The sequence below is a fragment of the Rhineura floridana genome, chromosome 6, assembly GCF_030035675.1.
Source record: "Rhineura floridana isolate rRhiFlo1 chromosome 6, rRhiFlo1.hap2, whole genome shotgun sequence".
Taxonomy (NCBI): domain Eukaryota; kingdom Metazoa; phylum Chordata; class Lepidosauria; order Squamata; family Rhineuridae; genus Rhineura; species Rhineura floridana.
The window spans coordinates 84539199-84561685 of NC_084485.1; the positions used below are offsets into that span (position 1 = coordinate 84539199).

Below are 22487 nucleotides of genomic sequence, written 5' to 3' on the forward strand. Positions count from 1 at the left end.
GCTATTCCATGTTAGTTGGGCATTAATAAAATATAAACTCTGCATGAATATAATTTTTGTTCACAAAAATACCTGAACGTTTTAGCTATGAAATTTTAAAAATGAGATTAATTTTTATAATTCTTCTTCTAGAATGCATGGGCACACATGTCATGTTTCAATTAGTAATAAATTGTTCCAGATCAACAATTATTGGTTTCTTTCAAAACTGACCTGAACATTCTTAGTTTTGGAAATAATGGTCTCCTTTTTCCATAGTTGGATTCCATAGATCCATTGTTGTAAACCGCCCAGAGAGCTTCGGCTATGGGGCGGTATACAAATGCAATCAATCAATCAATTAGAAACATGAAGAATTATTGCAGTCTTTCCCTGGAAAGTATTAATAAAGAGTATATTTTAAATTGTTTTAGATAAAACAGCTAGAATGTAGTTCAAGAACAGGTATCTTAGGAGCACAATGGAATGATTCAAAGACTTCCAAAGCAGAATTGGTTGTGATTGATGTTAGACTTAGGTGTGTTTTTTGAAAGATTAAGATTAAGAGAAGAGTGAAAAGTACTTCTGGTGTTTTCAGAACCGGGAAGCCACTGCGCAAGCCAAGAAAACTCCATCTGAAGAGGAATTTGAAACTATTAAGCTAATCAGCAATGGGGCATATGGGTAAGGATATCAGATTTTGTCTAGTCATTAAAAAAAAATTCATTGGCAGCCTAACAAAGAGCCAAAAAAGACAATGGTGCAGGAGATCTGTAGTTTTACAGATAGTCCCAATGTATGTACTTTATAGCTAATGCTATGGGAAGATGTTTGTTAGATTTGATTGGAACAAAGTTTCCTCCCACCAATGCTGTTCAGAAAAACATCTAAATCATCTCTCTTTAAATTTGTGTAAACCCAACAGTGGGGAAAAACAGGCCCTTGTATTTTTCCTTCTGCAGGACTAGTAGGAGCGTCTTAGGGCAGGAAAGGGCAAAGCACCTTCCTACAGTACTGCTACTCTAATAAAATTTCATCATCCCCCCCCCAACACACACAACTGTTTTAAAGTTAACACACATGTTTGGAGATCCCATGTCACATCTGTGTCAGTCCAAAATCTTAGAAGGGGTAGAACTTTCAAACTGTGTTTCATGATTGAGCATTAAGAACTCTTTATCAGTCTTTATGTTCATACTGGTGTGTATATTTTTAAGGTCCTTTATAAAATATGAATAATGGCAAATATATGTTTGTATTAGCCAGACCTTCCAAGCTGGAGTACACAAATACTTGCCACCCATCAGGTATTATTACATGTCACAGTGCTCTCAGTATGTACTCATTTGTTCCACAGCTGTTTATTTCCTGGGGTCCTGAATAAAATGATCACTAAATTTAGAAAAACATATTAACAGTTTTACTTTAAATTTTTCAAAGTTTTTTTTTACTTCATAAGATTTGAAAAGATTTAAGATTTACAATGCCTTGTAAAAATAATCAGACCCCTGACCAATGCTCTCATATCACTGAATTACAAATATTACATTGTAATTTCATTTGGTATGATATTTTATTTTGAAACACTGAAACTCAAAATCAATTATTGTAAGGTGACATTGTTGGGAAATATGTTGTTTGTAAGAAAGAAAAAACTGAAACATGTTGCTTGCATAAGTATTCAACCCCTGTGCTGTGGAAGTTCCCAGTTCACACAGATGAAAGAAATTGCCCTATCGAGGACACAGTTACCTTTCCATTGGCCTCCACCTGTGTACTATTAACGTTGCTGTCACATTGTCAGGATATTAAACCCCCCGCTGTTGAAGGATCATTGGTCATGCTGTGAATCTGAAGAAAAACGAAGACCAAAGAGCATTCAACAGAAGTGAGAGATAATGGAATACAAATGCATAGATTAGGAAAAGGGTACAAACTAATATCCAAGTGTTTGGATGTCCCAGTGAGCACAGTTGGATCAATAATCAGGATGTGAAAGCTGTATCACACTACCCAGGCACTGCCAAGAAAAGGCCGTCCCTCAAAACTCAGTGCTCGAACAAGAAAGGAGACTTGTGAGAGAAGCCACAGAGAGGCCAACCATCACTTTGAAGGAGCTACAGAGTTCAGTGGCTGGGAGTGGAGTAATGGTGCACCAAGGGTTGCAAACAAAAACACTAAAAGTAAAACATCTTAAAAACAAAAGACTTTAAGACATATTAAAACAAAATATCTTAAAATAATATTTTAAAAAATAGCTTAGAAAACACTTAAAAAGCATTTCCAGCACAGACCCAAACTGGGATAAGGTCTCTACTTAAAAGGCTTGTTGAAAGAGGAAGGTCTTCAGTGGGTATCAGAAAGATAAGAGATGGTGCCTGTCTAATATTTAAGGGGAGGGAATTCCAAAGTCTTGGTGCCACAACACTAAAAGTCTGCTTCCTGTGTTGTGCGGAACGGACCTCCTTATAAGATAATACCTATAGAAGGCCCTCACCTGTAAAGCACAGTGATTGTCTGGGTATATATATATTTACATTCTAAGCATCTATAAAGTACTGGAGGTGTATTGGTCAGCTACTCTTTTATGCTATACTAATGTATATTTTCCAGTTACCTGTGAAATATTCTGTAAGGTGACACAATAGTCTCAGAGAAAAGAAAATTGGCTTGAGTATTCAAAGGAAAGGAATTGAAAAAAGTTGATATTAATGTACAGAAAGATAATGATATCATGATAATCAGAGTGAAAAGAATAATTTATAGAAGTCCTGGTTTCTTCTAGCCAAAAGTTACCCAGGTATCAGGCAGAGATCTTGCATGTCCAAAAAAAGTTTTAATTTGGGCTGTGATTGATGGTACTTGAAAGATAAGTTTCCAAGAGCTGGAGTGCATGTTTCCATACTTCTTTTCCTATTTCTCCTATAACGTGTGGACTTTGACTTATTGTTCTCATCCATTATGACTTTGAGTCCCAAATGAGTTCTTACTGATCTATTAAACATTGCAATAGGGGCAGGGAAAGAAGAACGAGTCATTCTTGGTGCTTCATTTTCTGCTTCTTGGTAACTTTATGAACTGGTCCAATAAGTGAATTCTCAGTAAGAAAAACAAGATTCAGAACTCGTGGACTCTACTCATGGCATCTCTAATGCAGTTCAATTTTCTTTTCTCAGTGCAGTGTTCTTGGTGCGCCACAAGACTACCCATCAGCGCTTTGCAGTGAAGAAGATCAATAAGCAGAACCTCATTTTGAGGAACCAAATTCAGCAAGCTTTTGTGGAAAGAGACATACTAACCTTTGCAGAGAATCCCTTTGTTGTCAGCATGTTCTGCTCTTTCGAAACCAAGAGACACCTATGCATGGTCATGGAGTATGTGGAAGGTATTTTTCACCACCATAAAATTCACCTAGTTGTAATACTGATCTTACATATTGACCAAGAATAGGTAGAAAACATTATATATGCTGAACTTCCATTCTTTAGGACCTCAGTGTGTTTCCCACTATTCTCTAAGTGTAAGATTTGTCCCATAGGCAACATCTTAGAGGATGAAATAATAACTCCACCTTGTGGCACAAATATTTTAATTTTAGTTGGGGATAAGCAATCCCCTTGAGGTGGTCCTGTTCATCATGGCCATATTTGGCCATATTTGCTCAGGTAGTTGGCCATATTGGTCAGGTACTGGTATCTGACATGAGGCTCACGTGGAAGGGACAAAAAAATGGAGAATGTTAATAGAGAATGAATCCAATAATATACATGTACTATGTTATCTTGCATGAGAAAACATCCATGGATTTCAAAGACAACTAGTAACTATATGTGTTCTTGACACTTGTCCTTCAAGACTGATAAAAACTAGTAAAGAGGGGCTGGCCCATTGGGTCAGGGAGGCGATTAATGTCTCTATACAAGAGAGGCTAGTCCCTTCCTGCTTAAAGGTGATGGCAGGAAAACTACTCTTTAAGAAGTAACTCTGGATTCAGAAAATTTAAACTACCAACCAGTTGCTAATCTCCCCTTCTTGGGAAAGGTTCTTGAGTGGGTGCTTGTTAACTTGATACAGGTTGTTTTGGATGACACTGATTTGTCAAACAAATTTCACTCAAGATTGAGCCTGGTTTGGGCACAGAAACTGCCTTAATTGGCCTGTATAATGACCTTTGGATAGTGACGGGGAGTGGAATCCTCTTGATCTTCCTTGATCCCTCTGTGTCTTTTGATTCCATTGACCTTGGTGCCCTTCTTCAGCAACTGTCCAAGTTGGGAGTGGGTGGTACCACTTTACAGTGGTTCCAGTCCTACTTGGATGGCCATCTCCAGAAGGTGGTGCTTGGAGGATATTTTTCAGCACTGTGGACCCTCTAATGTAGGGTCAATTTTGCAGGGGTCAATTTTATTCCTATGCTGTTTAAATGAAACCATTGAGTGAGGTCATCCAAAGATTTGCAGTGCATTGTCATCAATATGCAGATGAAATGTAGCTCTATTTCTCATTTACATCTGTATGGCAGTGAATGTCCTGGACTGGTGTCTGGCCTTGGTAATGGACTGGATGAGAGCCAATAAACTGAAGCTCAGTCCAGATACAACTGAAGCACTGTTGGCGGATGGTTCTTTAGACCAGACAGATGGGGTTCAACCTATTCTGGATAGGGCTACAGGCCCCCTAAAGGAGTAGATGTGCAGTTTGGGTATACTACTGGATCTACTACTATCACTAGAGGCACAAGTGGCCTCAGTGTTGCAGAGTGCTTTGCATCAGCTTTGGCTAGTTGCCCAGTTGTCACCCTATCTGCACAGGGATAACCTAGTTTCTGCTGTCAACTCTCTGGAAACATCTAGGCTAGATTACTGCAACGTGTTATACATGCCCTTTGAAGACCGTTTGGAAACTGCAACTAGTGCAGAACTCAGACCAGATTGTTGACTGCGAGTAGAAAGTCTGAACATATAATACTGATCCCTGTATGACTGCATTGGCTGCTGATTAGTCACTGGGCTGAATTCAAGGTTTTGATCTATAAAGTCTTACGGGACTCAGGACCCCAATATCTTAAGAACTCTCTCTCTCCACATGAACCTTCTTGGATCCTGCATTTGTCATGCGGGGCCCTTGTTTGTGTGTCCCTTCCAAGAGAGTTGTGGGTGGCAGCAATACAAGAATGGGCCTTTTCAGTGGTGGTTCTCGGGCTGTGAAATGTTCTTGGCAGAGAGGTGTGCCTGGCACCATCATTATCAACTTTTAGATGCCAAGTACACCTCCCTATTTACCCAGGCAGTTGGTTCTTAATTGGGATCATATGGTATGATAACCCTAGCGTTTTTTGGTGTTCATCTTTTAGTACAGTGGGGTAGGATTCATCCTTTTATAATATTGCAGGATGAGCACTTTTAGTAAATAATAATGTTTTATTCTTTCAGTGTTTTAAATCTTTGTATTTGTATTTTTTTACAGTTGCAAGTCACTTTGAGACATTTTATATAGTATGTGACAACTAAGTGTAGTAAACAGTAATTACAATTATAGTATTATCCACACAGAATGAAGTCCAGTGATGTTTGGCAGAGACTCTGACTTGAGGAATGGCTAGATTTAGTCAAAATATCCTTGATCAGTTTCCCCTAATTTCTTAGGCTTTTAGCTTTTGCGGTGTTCTAGAATTCCGTTGCCCAGTGTCCAGGAGGTTTTTCACAACTATATTTGATTTGACAGCTGCGTCTCACGTTGTTGGATACTAATTTGACAACTCCTATTTGTGTCTTTTAAAGCCCACTGTAGTAGTGCACTCAGCATGGAGCAACCTTGATGATTATCCAGAAGTTTTAGCTAGTGCAAGGATAGGTTCCCACCACTTCATAGACTGGGTTGCGAGGAGCATACATCTGTCTTCCGCTGTCTGCAGTGGTTGTCTTCTTAGGATGGATCAAGATTTTGATTTGCAAAGCTCTCAGTGGATTGGACCCAACATTCTGTAGAGGAGGTCATGCCCACTTTTAGTAAACCAAAATATCTTTGTTGCCCTTTTTTGTATAAAGTGAGAATAGGAAAGCTACTGCAAGTCTTTTACCCCATAGCTGTGGAGCTGTCTGCCCTTTGAGAGTTCTTAAAGCCTGTGTAGAATTTGCTTTTAAAAAAAATCACTGCAAGTTTTTTGTCATTTTTTAAACTCAACAAGCACAGCTGCTGTGGCTGTGATGCTCTGTAATTGCATAGTTTCTTAGGTACCTATTGGTTAGGGTATCACTAGTAATGAGAAATTTGGAGCTGTAGTCCCCTTGTGCTTTCACCATTGTGTATCACCATTATGAAAAGTCTTTAAAAACTGGGCATTCTGTGGGATACTGTTGTAGTCCGAGTGCTCATCTAAATACATAGAAGACTACCTGGTCTCTTGAAGCAATGCCCTGCCATTTATTTTTTGCCCCTTGGGCCAAAACATAACAAATATAAAAGAAGGTATTATAAAGTTGTAGTACCAGTTTGCAATCTTGTACCCACCTACCTAGGAGTAAGCACTGAACTCAGTAGGACTTAGGCCTAAGTAGATATGTATAGGATTGTGCTATAATAAGTTTTATTTGTCAGCTATGACTTACAGACCAGAATTACCCCAATTGTTTCTTATCTTTGTATGTTACATTTTCATTTTGTCCTAGGAGGTGATTGTGCAACTCTCTTGAAGAATATTGGAGCTTTGCCTGTTGATATGGCAAGGATGTATTTTGCAGAAACTGTTCTGGCACTGGAATATCTCCATAATTATGGCATCGTCCATCGTGACCTAAAGCCTGACAAGTACGCTTTTAGCTTCTTGTGTTTGGACCTGTAGTTGCAGCTGTCCATGCTATAAATAATTATAGGAACGATGTGTGCCATTTTTTCTCTTCTGCAAGGGCAACTTTTTATTTTAATGTTTTCATTGTTGTTATTGAGCTCTTTCTTTAAAGATGTTATGTGCTTATTTAAACATGTATTTGAAAAACTATTTCTTCATCCATGATGACCAAAATTTGAAGTGAGAGTTACATTTCAAATATAGCAAAGTGGATCACATTGTCCTTGAGAAGTGCTCAAACATTAATGGCCACTAAAAATACAGGCTGAACACGTCATATAATTTTATACCAGATAAGTTTGGCTTAGACTTTAATTTACAGTGTATAGGTGCCAGTTCAGTACAACATTGAAATGTTGCTGATAGCTTTCAGACCCAAATAAAGGTGCTCATGCTGACTTTTACAGTTCCTTGGGAATACTTTTCCACCTGAAATGGTCCATGTTAAGATTGGCAGGAAAGGCCTTAGTCAGTGCTCCCTCACTTAAGGAAGTGTCTTTTGCTTGGGAAGGGCTATGGTCCTAGTTCTGTAGAACTCTTTCTTTGTGGAAGTTTGCCTCTGTTCAGTTTTTAGGGAGCAGGTAAAGCCCTTCCTCATTATGATGACTTCGGTTTGGCTAGTTCATAGGATCTAGAGATGATTATTGCAAGAAATATTATGTTGAGGTAGGTGCGTGTGAGAGAGATGCTGTGAATAGCTTTTGATTAGTTTGTTGTTTAACAAACAAATCTCCACCATCTTACCTTCACACATCTGAATAAATTATTTGGTCTTTAAGGTACTTAAGTCTCTCTCAGTAATCTTCAGCACACACTCGCAAGTTAGCACTTCTTCATTGGCACAGTTCTTGATATCTGCATTGAGTTAAACAGATGACAGTTCTTCAGAAATCTGCTTCAATTTAGCCTTTGAAACCTTTGAAACCTTGCTGCATTTAAATAACACTTGTCTTAACTTTTCACCTGTGTCTCCCACAAGGCCTTATCTTCTGTGGCAGCAAGACACTAGGTAACATGTTATCAAGTGTTTTGGTATATAGTAAATAGTATAACACTGTAGTTTGCTTTACTTTTCATACATAGCATTATGTTTTCCCTTTTCAGTCTTCTCATAACATCAATGGGTCACATCAAGTTGACTGACTTTGGCCTCTCTAAAATCGGCTTAATGAGCCTGACTACCAACCTGTATGAAGGTCACATTGAGAAAGATGCCAGAGAATTCTTGGATAAGCAGGTACACTAAAGTTACATTTTTGAAACCTCTGTAAATAACTGCACACACTGTACTTTAAAGATGCCTAGAACAAGTATGCTCAGTGCAAATTTTACAATATTTACATCTTTGATCCAGGGGTAGCATAATAAAATCCAAATAAATACCAAAGGGTATTACAGATCCCTAAATATAGGGCAGCTAAAGATACAGTCCCATTTGGATTGCCAAGTTACACTCATCCTGATGATTCTTATGTCTGTCCATAAACTTTTTTGTGGAACTTTAATATGCTTATATAATTGGTGGCAAAGCTATGGCACTGTTGGACATTTTTTGTGTGTGTTAGATTGAGTTGTCTTATAGATAAATTATTTTATTTATAAAAAGAGCTTCAACTACAGTGGCAAGAAAAAGCAGAGCTTGGAAAAGTTACTTTTTTGAACTACAACTCCCATCAGCCCCAGCCAGCGCCATGCTGGCTGGGGCTGATGGGAGTTGTAGTTCAAAAAAGTAACTTTTCCAAGCTCTAAAAAAGTTTGTGAACCGCTTAGGATTGTCATAAGAACATAAGAACATAAGAAGAGCCTGCTGGATCAGGCCAGTGGCCCATCTAGTCCAGCATCCTGTTCTCACAGTGGCCAACCAGGTGCCTGGGGGAAGCTAGCAAGCAGGACCCGAGTGCAAGAACACTCTCCCCTCCTGAGGCTTCCGGCAACTGGTTTTCAGAAGCATGCTGCCTCTGACTAGGGTGGCACAGCACAGCCATCACGGCTAGTAGCCATTGATAGCCCTGTCCTCCATGAATTTGTCTAATTGTCACATATTTCCAACCTAAAATGTTAATAGATCTTAATCCTGGATAAAGTACAAAAGATAACCTGATTAAACAAATGACACATAAACATGATTTCAACATTTATATATCCACAACTGATTCAACAGTCAATATTCATATGTGAAAAAGTATGTGAACCTTTAGTTTCAATATCTGGTGGCATCCCCTGAACAGCAATAACTTCAAGTAAGCGTTTCCTATAACTGTTGGTCAGTCTCACACAAGGAATCTTGGCCCATTCCTCCTTACAGAACTGCTCCAACTGTGTGATATTTGAGGGCTTCATTGCATGAACAGCTCACTTCAGGTCCTGCCACAACATTTTGGTGGGGTTTAGGTCCGGACTTTAACTAGGCTATTCTAAAATACAGAATTTCTTCTTCCACAGCCATTCTTAGGTATATCTGCTTGTATGTTTAGGATCATTGTCGTGTTGCATGACCCACTTTCGGTTCAGCTTCAGCTCTCAGATAGATGGCCTGACATTCTCCTCTAGAATCTTCTTATACCCTGCAGAATTCATGCCTGTGTCAATGATGGCAAGTCATCCAGGTCCTGAGGCAGCAAAGCAAGCCCAAACCATCACATTCCCACCATCATGCTTGATGGTTAGGATGAGGTTCTTCTGTTTGAACTCAGTGTTTGTTTTTTTGCCAAACATAACATTTCTCATTGAGGCCAAAAAATTCTACCTTTGATTGATCTGTCCAAAGAACATTGTTCAAGAAGTCTTGGCAATTATCTATGAGATCTTTAACAAATGTCAGATGGGCAGCAATGTTCTTTCTAAAAGAGTAGTGGTTTCCTCCTGGCTATCCTCCCATGAACACCATTTTTGTTCAGTCTTTTCCTAATTGTTGAGTCATGAACACTCCCATTAGTTTAAGCGAGAGTGGCCTGCAGATCCTTGGATGTTACTCTGGGGTTCTCTGTGACTTCCTGGAATCATGCATTGGTTTGTTCTTGGAGAGATTGTGGTAGAATTACTGCTCCTGGGTAGAATGACTGTGGACTTGAACCTTCTCCATTTGTAGACTTGCTGTCTGACAGTGGATTGATGGAGCCCCAAATCCTTAGAAATGGTTTTATAACCCTATCTAAACTGATGAGCAGCAATAACTGCTTTTTTGAGGTCCTCAGAGATGTCTTTTGATTGTGACATGACATGTTTCCCTACAGCCATATGATGAAGACCAGACTCAAAACGCTTCTGATCCTTTTATAGAGTGGGGCCTCCCAAGATCATTCCTGCAAATCCACCAAATTACTTAAGCACCTGATTCTAATTATTCCCTTTAATTGAGCTGATGCAACCAGGGGTTCATTTACTTTTGCACATACCCTGACTCTTATGTGCTCTTTGTTTGCCTAATTTACACATTGTTTTATTTCGCAAGACACAAAACTAGTTAAGATAAACCCTGCTGGATGTTTAGAAAAGGATTAGTTTTGATTCACAAAGGCTTTCATGGTAAAACAATGGAATTTCCATAATTATCCTTAGGGTTCACAGACTTTTTCTTGCCACTGTACATAAGTTTGTTTTTGAAATCTTCTAAGCCTTCTCAGGATAGCTGGGGTAATTTTTATAATGCCTGAGCAGATGCTTTGTGGCATTTTCGCTTGTCTAATATTGAGTCCCATTGTCTGGGATGCTTCTAGTGGGAAGGACAATCTTCATAAACTATGGAAACTAAGAGCTCTTTTAAATGCAATAGTTACTTTACATTGTTTTTTCCTTTCTTTCATGTTTAGGTGTGTGGGACTCCAGAATACATTGCCCCAGAAGTCATCTTGCGGCAGGGTTATGGAAAGCCTGTGGATTGGTGGGCCATGGGAGTAATCTTGTATGAGTTCCTAGTTGGCTGTGTTCCTTTTTTTGGTGACACACCTGAAGAGTTATTTGGACAAGTTATCAGTGGTACATATCCTACCTTTATAAACAGCAAGTGTTGTCTGTCTCTATTTGATGTATGGCTGAGACTGATTGGTTGATCAGTGCTCAAGATACTAGAAAACACAGGGTCCAAAAATATTCCAGGGCTGTTTAATTTAACTTGGTTTTTATTTAATTATTATAAAAAATTTCTGCTCTGCCTTAGCCACTAAGGCAGCATTCAGATTAAAAACATTAAAATATAATGAAAATAATAAATTAAAAGCAGAGCAAACACAGTACAACAATTAAACCGTGAAAACAGTAGCAAGAAGGGAGCAACAATTGGATTTTTGACATCAGAATCAAAAGTTTTGTTGTCTGTAAAGTATCAGCTCTCTGACTCAAGGTTTGCAAGGCCGCCCGTGACATCAGAACAGCTGAGCCAGTGACTGCCAAGGCGTGTACCAGACCTGATGTGAGAGCACATTGTAAAGTAGGCTCATGCAGTTAATTCACTTGCAAGAATAGTAGAGCAGATCACAAGAACGTATTATCCTGTGGATTGAGACGATAGCTTCATGTAGGCTAATGTTCTGTTTCCAAGTGGTCAGCCAGATGTTTTCATGAGCCCACGAACCTGTAGTCCTCTCTCCCTGTGAACTGATATTCCCCGGAGGTTCCTAGAGGGAGTCCTGACTCTTGTGTAGGCAGGGTCCACTTCTAAACGCCTCAACCAGCGGGAGGGGTCATCCCTGCTCTCCAGACTGGCCCTGCCTTTCACTGGAAACGGCTGGGTTTAGCAGAGCTCCTCAGAGCTCAACGACTTCTATTGTTTTTTGTTTTTTATTTGGTTTTTCCCCTCACATTTTTTTGCTAACCTGCTCTTCTCCCCTTCCCTTCACCCACCCTTCCCTCTTACCTTGGTTAGAGCGGGTTGAGGGGGAAATTACCGCTGCATTTGCGGAGCAGCGAGGGAGCCTAAGTAACTGAGGAGAGAGAGCCAAGGTCTAGGAGTAAAAGTGAGCCAGCAGTGGTTCAGAAGCACCAGCGGGGTGCGCCTACTCACCCAGAGAGGCGTGGCCGCAATTTTCGGTGGGCAGGCTGCTGGTGCGGACTGCGCATTTCCCGCCAAAACTACTCGTTCCGAACTGAAGCTCAGAGAGGTTCTTCACCCACCCCCACCTTGGGATTGGTGAGAGCTTACTTGGAAGACGCCATGGAGAGCAGCAGAGCTGATAGATCCCTGGCAACTAGCCTTGCGGAGGACCCAGTAAGTGCCTCCCAGGAAGCTGCCAGGAAGATCTCTTCTCCAACTGTTCTTCCAGGGTCGAATCAGCTGCAGAGCTGCAGGTTCTAGGTATGGAAGGGGTGAGTGCACGTGGTCCCCATGTGGCTGGTATCCCGGGGAAGGAGGAATTCCTGAAATTCCTGGCATGGATTAAGGGAATTGTGGGAAAGCGCAAGCACAGCAGGAAGGTGGCAGAAGTTCTGGGTCTGCTTTCAGATTCTGAGGGCTGTCTTTCTCTGGAGGAGAGAGAGGAAGGAGTGCTCTCAGAGGAAGAGCTAGAGGCTCCACCCCCTAAGGGAAGGCTTTTCCAGTCTGAGTTCTTTCCAGCCATGGTTGCCGAGGCTAGGAGAATATTGGAGCTCCCTGAAGAGCAGGTTACAGTCGCAGAAGGCAAGGCTTCCCATTCTAAGGGAGCTATATCTGCCTTCCCAGAGGGCCAGCAAAAAGCCTCTACTGTTCCCTTCCCCGACTCATTCCTGGAGTTATGGAAAGGGGAGTGGGCTACCCCCAATAAGCATAAACCCGCACACAAGCTGGTCAGTAAGCATTACCAACACTGTTATCTTTTCGGCACCAGGTCAAGACTTTCCTCTTCTCCCAGGCATTTTAGCATGTGTTTTAAATTGTTTTTATATTGTTTTAAATTTTAAAATGGTGTTTTAAATTGTTTTTAAAAGATGTGTTTTAAATTGTATATTTGTTTTAATTTTTTTTATTGCTGTAAACTGCCCAGAGACCTTCGGCTATGGGGTGGTGTACAAGTGCAATCAATCAATCAATCAATACCTCTGTGGATCAGCTTAGAACACCAACAGTGGATTATCTCGTGGCAGCTTTGTAATCTTCAGCCACCATCCCGTCAGAAGGGGAAGGGGGTCCAAGGACCCCTGCGACAAACACGTGGAGGCAGCCCTGTGCAGAAATTTCCAGCCACAAGTTTCAAAACAGGCCCAAGAAGAGTCACTCGGCCTGACACCAGGCCCCAGCCTCCCCTGGGAGCGATAGGAGGAATACTCGAACACTTTGCAGACAGATGGATGCAAACTACAATGGACCGATGGGTACTCAGACAGTTCCCTTAGGGTACTCCTTGGAGTTTTCCAGGCAACCAAGGGAAAAATTCACAGCTACTCCGCAATCCAAGAAGCCGGACAAACACAGAGCGTTTTGCAAAGCTATAAGTCATCTTCTATCAATCCGCACAGTGGAACCAGTTCTGACGCAGGATTGGGGAGTGTACTCCATCTTCTTTCTCATTCCAAAGAAGAATGGCAAGGGCAGGGCCATACTCGATCTCAAATGGCTCAACAGGAGGATGGCCTACAAAAAATTCAAGATGGAGACCCTCAAATCAGTTGTGCAGGCCATAACCCCATTGGATGGCTTCAATAGATTTGTCAGAAGCCTATATCCATGTCCCGATATGCAAGAAACACAGATAGTTTCTGCGGTTTTGCTACAGAGGTTGGCATTATCAGTACAGAGCACTCCCGTTTGGTCTCACCTCCGCTTCCAGGGTTTTCACAAAAGTTCTAGTTGCCTTAGTAGCTTATCTCAGAACCCTGGGGGTGAGAGTACACCCTTAACTCAGTGACACCTTGATAAGGGCACCTTCGAAGGAACAATGCCCTGCCGACGTGGAAACCACTATGTCGTGCCTTCAGAACCATGGATTCATTGTGAATCTCAAGAAGAGTGCTCTACAACCTACACAGGATATCACTCATCTGGGAGTGAGGATAAATTCACAACAGTTTCAAATGAGACTCACGAACAAAAGAGTGGACAAAATTCAGACCCAGATGAGCAAGGTGGTGTCATCGGAGTCCGAGGATCTGATGGAACTGGCAAAATTACAGGGCGTGTTGGTTTTGTGCCAGGACTTGGTGAGCTGGGCATGTTTCCACACACATCCTCTTCTCTAGCTACTGCTTCTCTTCCAGGAAAGCATTGTACACCAACACACGCAGAATATTCTCATTCCACAAACCCTACACAGGAGCCTGAACTGGTGGCTGGCCCCTCAAGCAGCTGAGAGAGGGAGTAAGCCTAGAAATCCAGTCAGAAAGGTGATCACTACAGATGCCAGCCTTTCCGGTGGGGGGCTCCACCTGGACTCATATGTGACACAGGGGGTCTGGTCAGCCAAGGAAGTTCAACAGAGCATCAATTGGCTGGAACTGAGAGCAGTCAGGCTAGCGATGTTGGCATTCGCTCCCCTCACAGAGGGAAGCCATGTGTTGGTGAGAACCGACAATGTATCTACCAAGTCTTATTTGAACCATCAGGGCGGCACGTGATTGAGAGCCCTGATGTAGGAGGCTCACCGGTTGTTCAAATGGGCGGAGAGACGCATACAGTCTCTGAGAGTGGAGTATGTGGCAGGGACACTGAATGTTACAGCAGATTGGCTGAGCAGGATGACAATATTGGCTGCAGAGTGGCAATTAAATCCCCAGGTTTTCCAGCATGTAGTTCTTCATTTTGGGAGCCTGATCATGGACCTTTTTGCGATGCCACACAATGCCCAGGTCCCCGTTTCTTCTCTCGGCACCAGTCAGAAGGAGCACTGGTGATGGATGCTCTAGAGGCGGTGGTCTCAGGTGCTACTCTATGCCTTCCCACCGTTCAGCCTCATCCCTCAGACCATTCGACGAATCCGCCATATGAGGGCGGAGGTGATTCTCACTGCACCATACTGGCTGAGGAGGCCGTGGTTCCCAGATCTGATTCATAAGAACATAAGAAGAGCCTGCTGGATCAGGCCAGTGGCCCATCTAGTCCAGCATCCTGTTCTCACAGTGGCCAACCAGGTGCCTGGGGAAAGCCCGCAAGCAGGACCTGAGTGCAAGAACACTCTCCCCTCCTGAGGCTTCCGGCAACTGGTTTTCAGAAGCATGCTGCCTCTGACTAGGGTGGCAGAGCACAGCCATCATAGCTAGTAGCCATTGATAGCCCTGTCCTCCATGAATTTGTCTAATCTTCTTTTAAAGCCATCCAAGCTGGTGGCCATTACTGCATCTTGTGGGAGCAAATTCCATAGTTTAACTATGCGCTGAGTAAAGAAGTACTTCCTTTTGTCTGTCCTGAATCTTCCAACATTCAGCTTCTTTGAATGTCCACGAGTTCTAGTATTATGAGAGAGGGAGAAGAACTTTTCTCTATCCACTTTCTCAATGCCATGCATAATTTTATACACTTCTATCATGTCTCCTCTGACCCGCCTTTTCTCTAAACTAAAATCCCCAAATACTGCAACCTTTCCTCATAACGGAGTCGCTCCATCCCCTTGATCATTCTGGTTGCCTTTCCTGAACCTTTTCCAACTCTATAATATCCTTTTTGAGATGAGGCGGCCAGAACTGTACACAGTATTCCAAATGCGGCCGCACCATAGATTTATACAACGGCATGATGATATCGGCTGTTTTATTTTCAATACCTTTCCTAATTATCGCTAGCATGGAATTTGCCTTTTTCACAGCTGCCACACACTGGGTCGACATTTTCATCGTGCTGTCCACTACAACCCTGAGGTCTCTCTTCTGGTCGGTCACTGCCAGTTCAGACCCCATGAGCATATATACCCATCTATTCAGAGAGAGGCCCTGGTGCCTTCCATCTTGGGAGGGCATGTTGCTCTAGGGACTCATAGTTCATCCCCATCCAGACTTCTTCCATCTGACAGTATGGTGGTTGAGCAGCTATGGATGAGGGAGTTGGGGTTCTCGGAGGAGGTTTTAGACACGATTATGTGATCTCGTAAAGCCTCCACAATTAAAACTTACAATTCCACTTGGAAAGTTTTTCTCAGTTGGTGTCGCGCTCGGGGGAGGGATCCCTTTTCCAGGAAGTTGGTTGACATTTTGGGTTTCCTCTAGTCAGGATTAGAGAAGGGTTTGAGCACTAGTACTATTAGGCGACAAGCCGCAGAACTAGGTAGCATTCTGGGATGTAGAGGGGATTTTTCCTTATTTGCTCACCCTGCTTTCCAACATTTCCTAAAAGGGGTTGGGCAGCAGAATCTCCCAGTCGTCCACCGATTCCCCACATGGAATCTGAACTGGGTATTATCCGAGCTTATGGGACCCCCCCTTCAAGCCCTTAGCTACCTGCCACCTTAAGTTTCTGACACTTAAAACCATCTTCTTAGTGGCCATTACTTCAGCACGTAGAGTGTCAGAGCTGGGGGCATTGTCTTTGGACAGCCAGCTCTGCATATTCCACCAGGACAAGGTGGTACTTCGTCCGGACCCATCTTTCATTCCTAAGATTAACTCATTGTTCTATAGGTTTCAGGAGGTGGTCTTGCCTTCTTTCTGTCCAAACCCGGGTTCACCCTGGATGTCCATAGGGCCCTTAGATTCTATCTGGATAGGACCTCAGTCTTTTGTGTTTGTGTCCTTTGGCAAGAAGTCTCCTGGATGTAAGGTCTTATCCTCCTCCATCTCACGCTGGCTCAAGGAGCAATAGTTTTGGCTTGTCAAGCTCAAGGGAAAACCCCTCCCGGAGGGCTCACAGCCCATTCCCTAAGAGGGGCTTCTACTTCAGCAGCTTTCAAAGGTAGTTTTCCCCTATTAGATATTTGCAGGGCAGCTACATGGGCTTCACTACATACATTCTTTAAGCACTACAAGGTTGGTTCCTGGGCATCTGACGCAGCATTCAGTCACAAGGTTTTACAAAGAGTAGTGCGCACATGACCATCTGTCTGGAACCCCACCCTGGTACTGGCAGCTCTGATATATCCCATGAGTCAGGACTGCCCTCCAGGAACCCCCAGGGAAAACATGAAATTCTTACCGTGAATTTCTATGCCTGGGGTTCCTGGAGGGCAGGACCCCACCTCTTCGTTCCGGAAAACGAGTCATACACAATTAGAGGCTTCTGCCAGCATCCCACATGTGGGGAGGTAGCCAGGACCCCCCAGGAATTTCCTGGCATTTTTACTAACTGCATCATTAACAAATGTTCTCAGTTATAGTTAGTTAGTTCTTTATCAGACTTCTGTTGTAGTCTATTTTAATAAGTTCCAGTGTGTCCTGTGGAAGCAGCGAGATAATTGAATCGGGGTTGGCTACAACTCGGGACACTGGATGGGGTGGAAGGGTCGTTCTTGCTCTGACATCCAGTCTGGAGAGTAGGGATCGCCCCTCCCCTTGGGTGAGGTGTTTAGGAGTGGACCCTGCCTACACAGCCAGAGGGAGGATCCATTCCCAAGAGTCAGGACTGCCCTCTAGGAACCCCCGGGAATAGAAATTCACGGTAAGAATTTCATGTTTTCAGAGTCAGAATGCCCCTCAAAATGGAGGCTATATTTACCGATCTTATGATATTCTAAGTTTAGTCAGGAACCTTTGGTGAGGGGCTTTGTCATATACTTTTTACTGGACTATATCTACATGCTTGTTGACACATTCAAAGAGTTCAAAAGTTTAGTGGAGCAGGATTTACTGGTGCTAATTCTTCCTTAGCAAGACCTGTTCTCCAGTATAATAATTGTAGCCTTATTAATGTTGTCCAATAATTTACCCAGGACAGAACTTAAGTATGTGAATTAGTTAGAAAATGCCCTTCATTAGCTTAAAAAGGATGAAATTGGGAAAGGTAACAGAATGCAGGCTTGCAATTGTAACTTTATGTTGTCTTGCGGGTCTTATTTCATTTATTTCCTAACACTGTTTTAGTCTTTAAACTTGGGCTTATTGTGATACGCCACTCCTTTATAAATTGCAGCAGTGGTTCCCAAACCTTTTCCCCACTGTCCACTTGAAAATTGCTGAGGGTCTTGGCAGAGCACTTAATGATTTTTCTGCCTATTGTAGCAATTGTAATGCTACAATTGTGATGTACTAGATGCATGTATGATTTTAATTGTATTTTAATTGTTTTTATTTATTAAAGATCATGTTTTAATGTATTAGAATTTGAATTATGTGGAATTAAATAAGAAATAGAAGAAGCAATAAAATACAATTAAAATCAATATGAATATTTAATGCTATGGGTGTGCCGTCTCCCATCTTCAACCACAACTCCACAGTCATGCCACAGACCATCTGAAAGAAGCTCATGGACCACTGGTGGCCCATGAATCAGTTCAGGAAGTCCTGCCTTACAGTATTAGCTAATACATGGTGTAAATTTTGTATGCACTTATATGCTAGGCAGCTACATGTTCTAGGTGGACTGGCAAATATAGAGCAGACTTTGGTGGGAGAGGCTTAACTTGAGGTCACTGACTCACGGTCAATCCCAGCTTGTGGACCTCTGAAAGAGCTGGGATGAAGTTTTCCTGCACTGGAGCGTTTTCCGACTTAGATGGACACATCTCAGCTAGGTGCCCCACCTTCCCACAATATAGACACAGTCCCTATTTCCGATGCTTCTCTTTCTCTGCCTCCATCAGGCGTGGCTGCATCACCCTATCTGCATGGGCTCCACCCCCAGTGGTGTCGAGGTTCCCACGCCTTGGGAGATGTGGGTGTGGGAGAGTGGTAAGGGACACAAGGATCAAGTCATCTCAGCTTTGTGCTCCTGGTGATGACCTTCAAGCCAGCTGTCTATGTGCAGGTACAAATGGACCAGCTCTGGGAAAGTACTCGGCTGCAGGGCTCACGCCAACTTCTCCAGGACCTTCGCACTGAGCCCATTGTGATACAAATACATTGAACCAAAATCATTAAAGTCCGTTTCCTGGGCAAGGATAAGAAAGGTGTTAGTGTAAGTCCCAACAGAGTTTTTCCCCTGCCGCAGGTTTCCCAGTTTGCGGGATACAGTTTTTGTTCACTGGGGGTCTCGAAAGATCTCAGCCATGGTGTCGTCAAAGGTGGTATACTGGGACAAGACTGGGTCATTTCGGAGCAGCAGTGGGGTGGCCCACTGGGCAGCCTCTCCTTCTAAGAGACTGATGATGAATGCTACCTTCATGTCGTTGTCAGGGAATTCCGACTGTCACACTCGTATGTAAAGCTTGCACTGGTCTATGAACGTGGTGAATTGCTCTACTTTCACGCTGTAGCAGGCAGGCATTCCCACCGGGGACTTGACTTGGGGTGTGGGCACAGGCAATATGGGCCCCTGTATTTGCTGCATGGGGATCGCTTGAGTCACCAGTTGCGTCATTTGGAGGTGCAAGGTCTGGTTTTCCGTTTTTAGATTGGGTCTTGGTTCAGAGGCTCTGAACTTCGGTTATCAGGGTTTCGACTGCTCTCTGTAGGTCCTCCCCGGCTCTGCCGCTTGCTTCCATTCCTTCTGTCATGGAGGTGTCAGGTGGAGGAGGCTGTGGCTGAGTCAAACTGTCCTGCCCAAAGTCGAGGGATTCAGACTCAGCTGTGGCTTTTTCCTCTTTTTATTAAAGTAATAGATACATCCAAAGCAGTTCGCCTCATTAACCTAACTACTCATTCTAGGAACTCAGCTCTGCTCTAGCTCTACCTAAGCATGACTTTGCAATTCTCAGCAACCAGGTCCCCTCCGCCCCGAGTCAGCTTAAGTAGGCTTGGATCGTGTGTGCGAATGAAGACACCGCCTCAGCTCCCACTGTTGAACTTCCCACCTCAAGCACCTCTGAGTGCAGGGCGAAGGTGGTTTTATCTCAACTTCCCTCTCCAATGGTAGGGGGCTGCTAACAGTTCAGGCATGGGAAGCTGCGTAGGAAAAGTCTGCATGGGAAAAGTCTGATGTGCGGGGTTGAACCTCTAGCACCAGTGGTGGGGGCGTGTCCACTGGAAGAGTGTCAGACAGGCCAAGTGGAGCTTCCACGGGGTCAGGAGCTGAGCTGTCAAAGACGGGGGCTGGGGTGTCCTGTGAGTCCATCCCGCTGTCTACCTGCTCCATGGGTTCCCAGTCCAAGTCCTCATCATCTGTTTCGCCCTCATCTATTCGCCTCCTCCCTGCATGGCTCATGACCGTCACAGACCAAAAGATTAAAATCAGTATAAAAAGCCACAAAAATTTGGTTGGGCCAGAATCTTTGCTTTATAAATTTGAATAGCAGAGGGAATGAAACAACCGTCTTGCATAAAGAAGAATCTTAAAATAACCTGCTGGCTAAAACTGGCTGAATCAATTGCCTGCCTATGTTGTTCAGACCAAAGCCCAGAACTCTGCATTTGAATCCCTAAATATTTTATATGTAAAACTTGCTCAATAACATTACCATTTAAAATCCATTTGTACTGTTTCCAAGCTTTAGAAAACACTAAGACTTTAGATTTACAATAATTAATAATCAGATTATTATTATTACAGCAATAGGTGCCAAAAGCAGATAATAAACTATTTATCCCTATTCTGGACAAGGATAACAATACGGCATCATCAGCATACAAAAGCAATGGTATTTTATCATTAGACAATTTAGGAGCATGAGAGTCAACATTATGAAGAAATGGGGCCAAATCATTTAAAAACAATTAAAAAGAAAAGGGGCCAATTGCAACCCTGTCTTATACCCATAGTAACAAAAATTGTATTAGTAATTTGACGCTGTTCCCCACATCTAACTGGACTGGAGGTTTCCCATTTATTGTTCTGATAACCACTTGCCTGTAATTATAGGAGAGCCTTGTGTTCTGAGAAGCAGAGGGAAAGCATTTGCTCTGCTGATACCATCTACCTTTGGCTCTTCCTCTCCCTGAACTGTATCTAGCAGAGGCAGAAATGGGAAGCATGACCATTCCATCAGCACCGCCTCCTTTTGCTTCTTCCTCTCCCTAAACTGTTTCTAGCTGGTTATTATAAGAACTTTGTAGCTTCAAAAATTGATGCCTGATTTAGGGACATAGGAAGCTGCCTTGGTCCATCTAGTTCAGTTTTGTCTACACTTACTGGTAGCGACTCTTCAGGATTTCAGATGGGCCCTGCCTGTAAGCTCACCTTGTATTCCTCAGGATTCCCCAATCCCTTAGGAGCAGGTTTTAGGGGGACATGGGTTGGTGGGTTGCACTGGGAAGGAAGATCAGGAAAGCCCCATACTGTGAGTGGAACTCCACTTGTGGAAGTTAGGATTCAAGGCACTGTGTGCTTATAGGCAGGATGTGAGACTAGAGTAACATGTATTGGAATGAAATCAGTTAGCCATTTTCAGCTGGTTTATTTGCATGTGAATTGACATGGATGCTTTAGTGTTTGAATAGTTTCCAGATTGCAACCTTAGATGTGCTCGTTTTAAATTATGAAATTGCATAGATGGAGATTGCATAACAGGTTAATATTAATATTAGATAAGAAATGTTAAGTCATTTGATAGCTAAATATAGTTTGTCACCATGGGAAGACAATATGACTGGCTGGTAAATGGATCACCTGCTATAACTTAAGTAGATTTGCTGACCTTGCACAAATTGTATGTTTAAATAAATTTTTTTTGGTATGAGATATATATTTGATATCCAACTGAGCAGTAGCAGAAGTGGAAGGCACTTTGATTAGTGCAAGGGATATCCCCTCTCCCCTTTACACCAGATCCCCCTTCCTGTGCAGGCCATGTGTTGCATCCCTCACCCAGAGACTCCTTCGAGCCTTCTGAATGGTTTCAGTGGGACATAGTGGGCTGTATTATTGGTGGGGGGGGGAGCAAGAAAGTCTCATTCCATGAGCAGAATTCTGTTTGGAGCCTGGATTAAGTCCATTCAGTGGGCATTTTTCTAATCCTATAAATCTAATTTCTCTAGATGAAATTGGCTGGCCAGAAGGAGATGATGCTTTGCCATCAGATGCACAGGACCTCATTGGTAAACTTCTCCGACAAAACCCTATGGAAAGACTGGGAACAGGTACAAACTCATTTTTTATCAGAATGGTTGCTAGAAAATCTGAAACACAACTACAAGTTGTAAAAAACAAAACGCACACATGCATCACTAAAACTGCAGGGGAGCCCTGTGTTAACTATATAGTTAACCACCTCAGTGATCTGCTATTCCCTAAGTCTATGGTACAATGGCCATAAAAAGTATAAAGGGTTCTGTGGCAGAAATAAGTCATTACATATGGGGAGCAAGGGTTGAATGCATAATTTCTTTCCATTTGTTAACCTGTTACAGTCATAGCATTGTGTCTTCCAGCTGAGCTCTACTCTGTTTTATCAGGTTCACTGCTGATTAAACATTTTTGAAAGGTAGATTCAGTGACTATAAAGAGCTTCACTCTTTGATAGTGGTTCAGTGTTTCTATGCATTGTTCCTTGGCTTCAGTTGATACTGCCACTAAATCCTTATGCACCTCACTATGCTCATTTGGTAAGATATTTGAGGTAAAACATGACATAACCCTGAAGATACCCAACAAGCATGTGATAAAGTAAAACAAACACTCTTCAGTTTTAATCCCTTAAAAAACTAGGGGTTTTCTTGGGGTTGCCTCTCTTTTCTTACATTATTTAGATGCATCCCTGCTCTTAAGATTTAGGCTAATATCAATAAAAACCTACCATCA

The 22487-nt window shown here is 42.6% G+C and overlaps 1 protein-coding gene across 6 annotated transcripts in view; it reads left to right on the forward strand.

Annotated features, from left to right (window-relative positions):
* MAST2 (microtubule associated serine/threonine kinase 2) overlaps nucleotides 1–22487 on the forward strand; it is a 284336-nt gene that overhangs the window by 216093 nt on the left and 45756 nt on the right. For all 6 annotated transcript variants that reach the window (XR_009763527.1, XM_061632847.1, XM_061632851.1 and 3 more), the window contains 6 exons: nucleotides 578–663; nucleotides 3156–3364; nucleotides 6648–6786; nucleotides 7931–8063; nucleotides 10636–10801; nucleotides 21725–21826. Coding sequence is in view for 5 of the 6 variants with exons in the window: in XM_061632847.1 (XP_061488831.1) it covers nucleotides 578–663; nucleotides 3156–3364; nucleotides 6648–6786; nucleotides 7931–8063; nucleotides 10636–10801; nucleotides 21725–21826 (835 nt within the window). In the remaining variant the exon portion in view is untranslated. The remainder of the gene's footprint in view (nucleotides 1–577; nucleotides 664–3155; nucleotides 3365–6647; nucleotides 6787–7930; nucleotides 8064–10635; nucleotides 10802–21724; nucleotides 21827–22487) is intronic.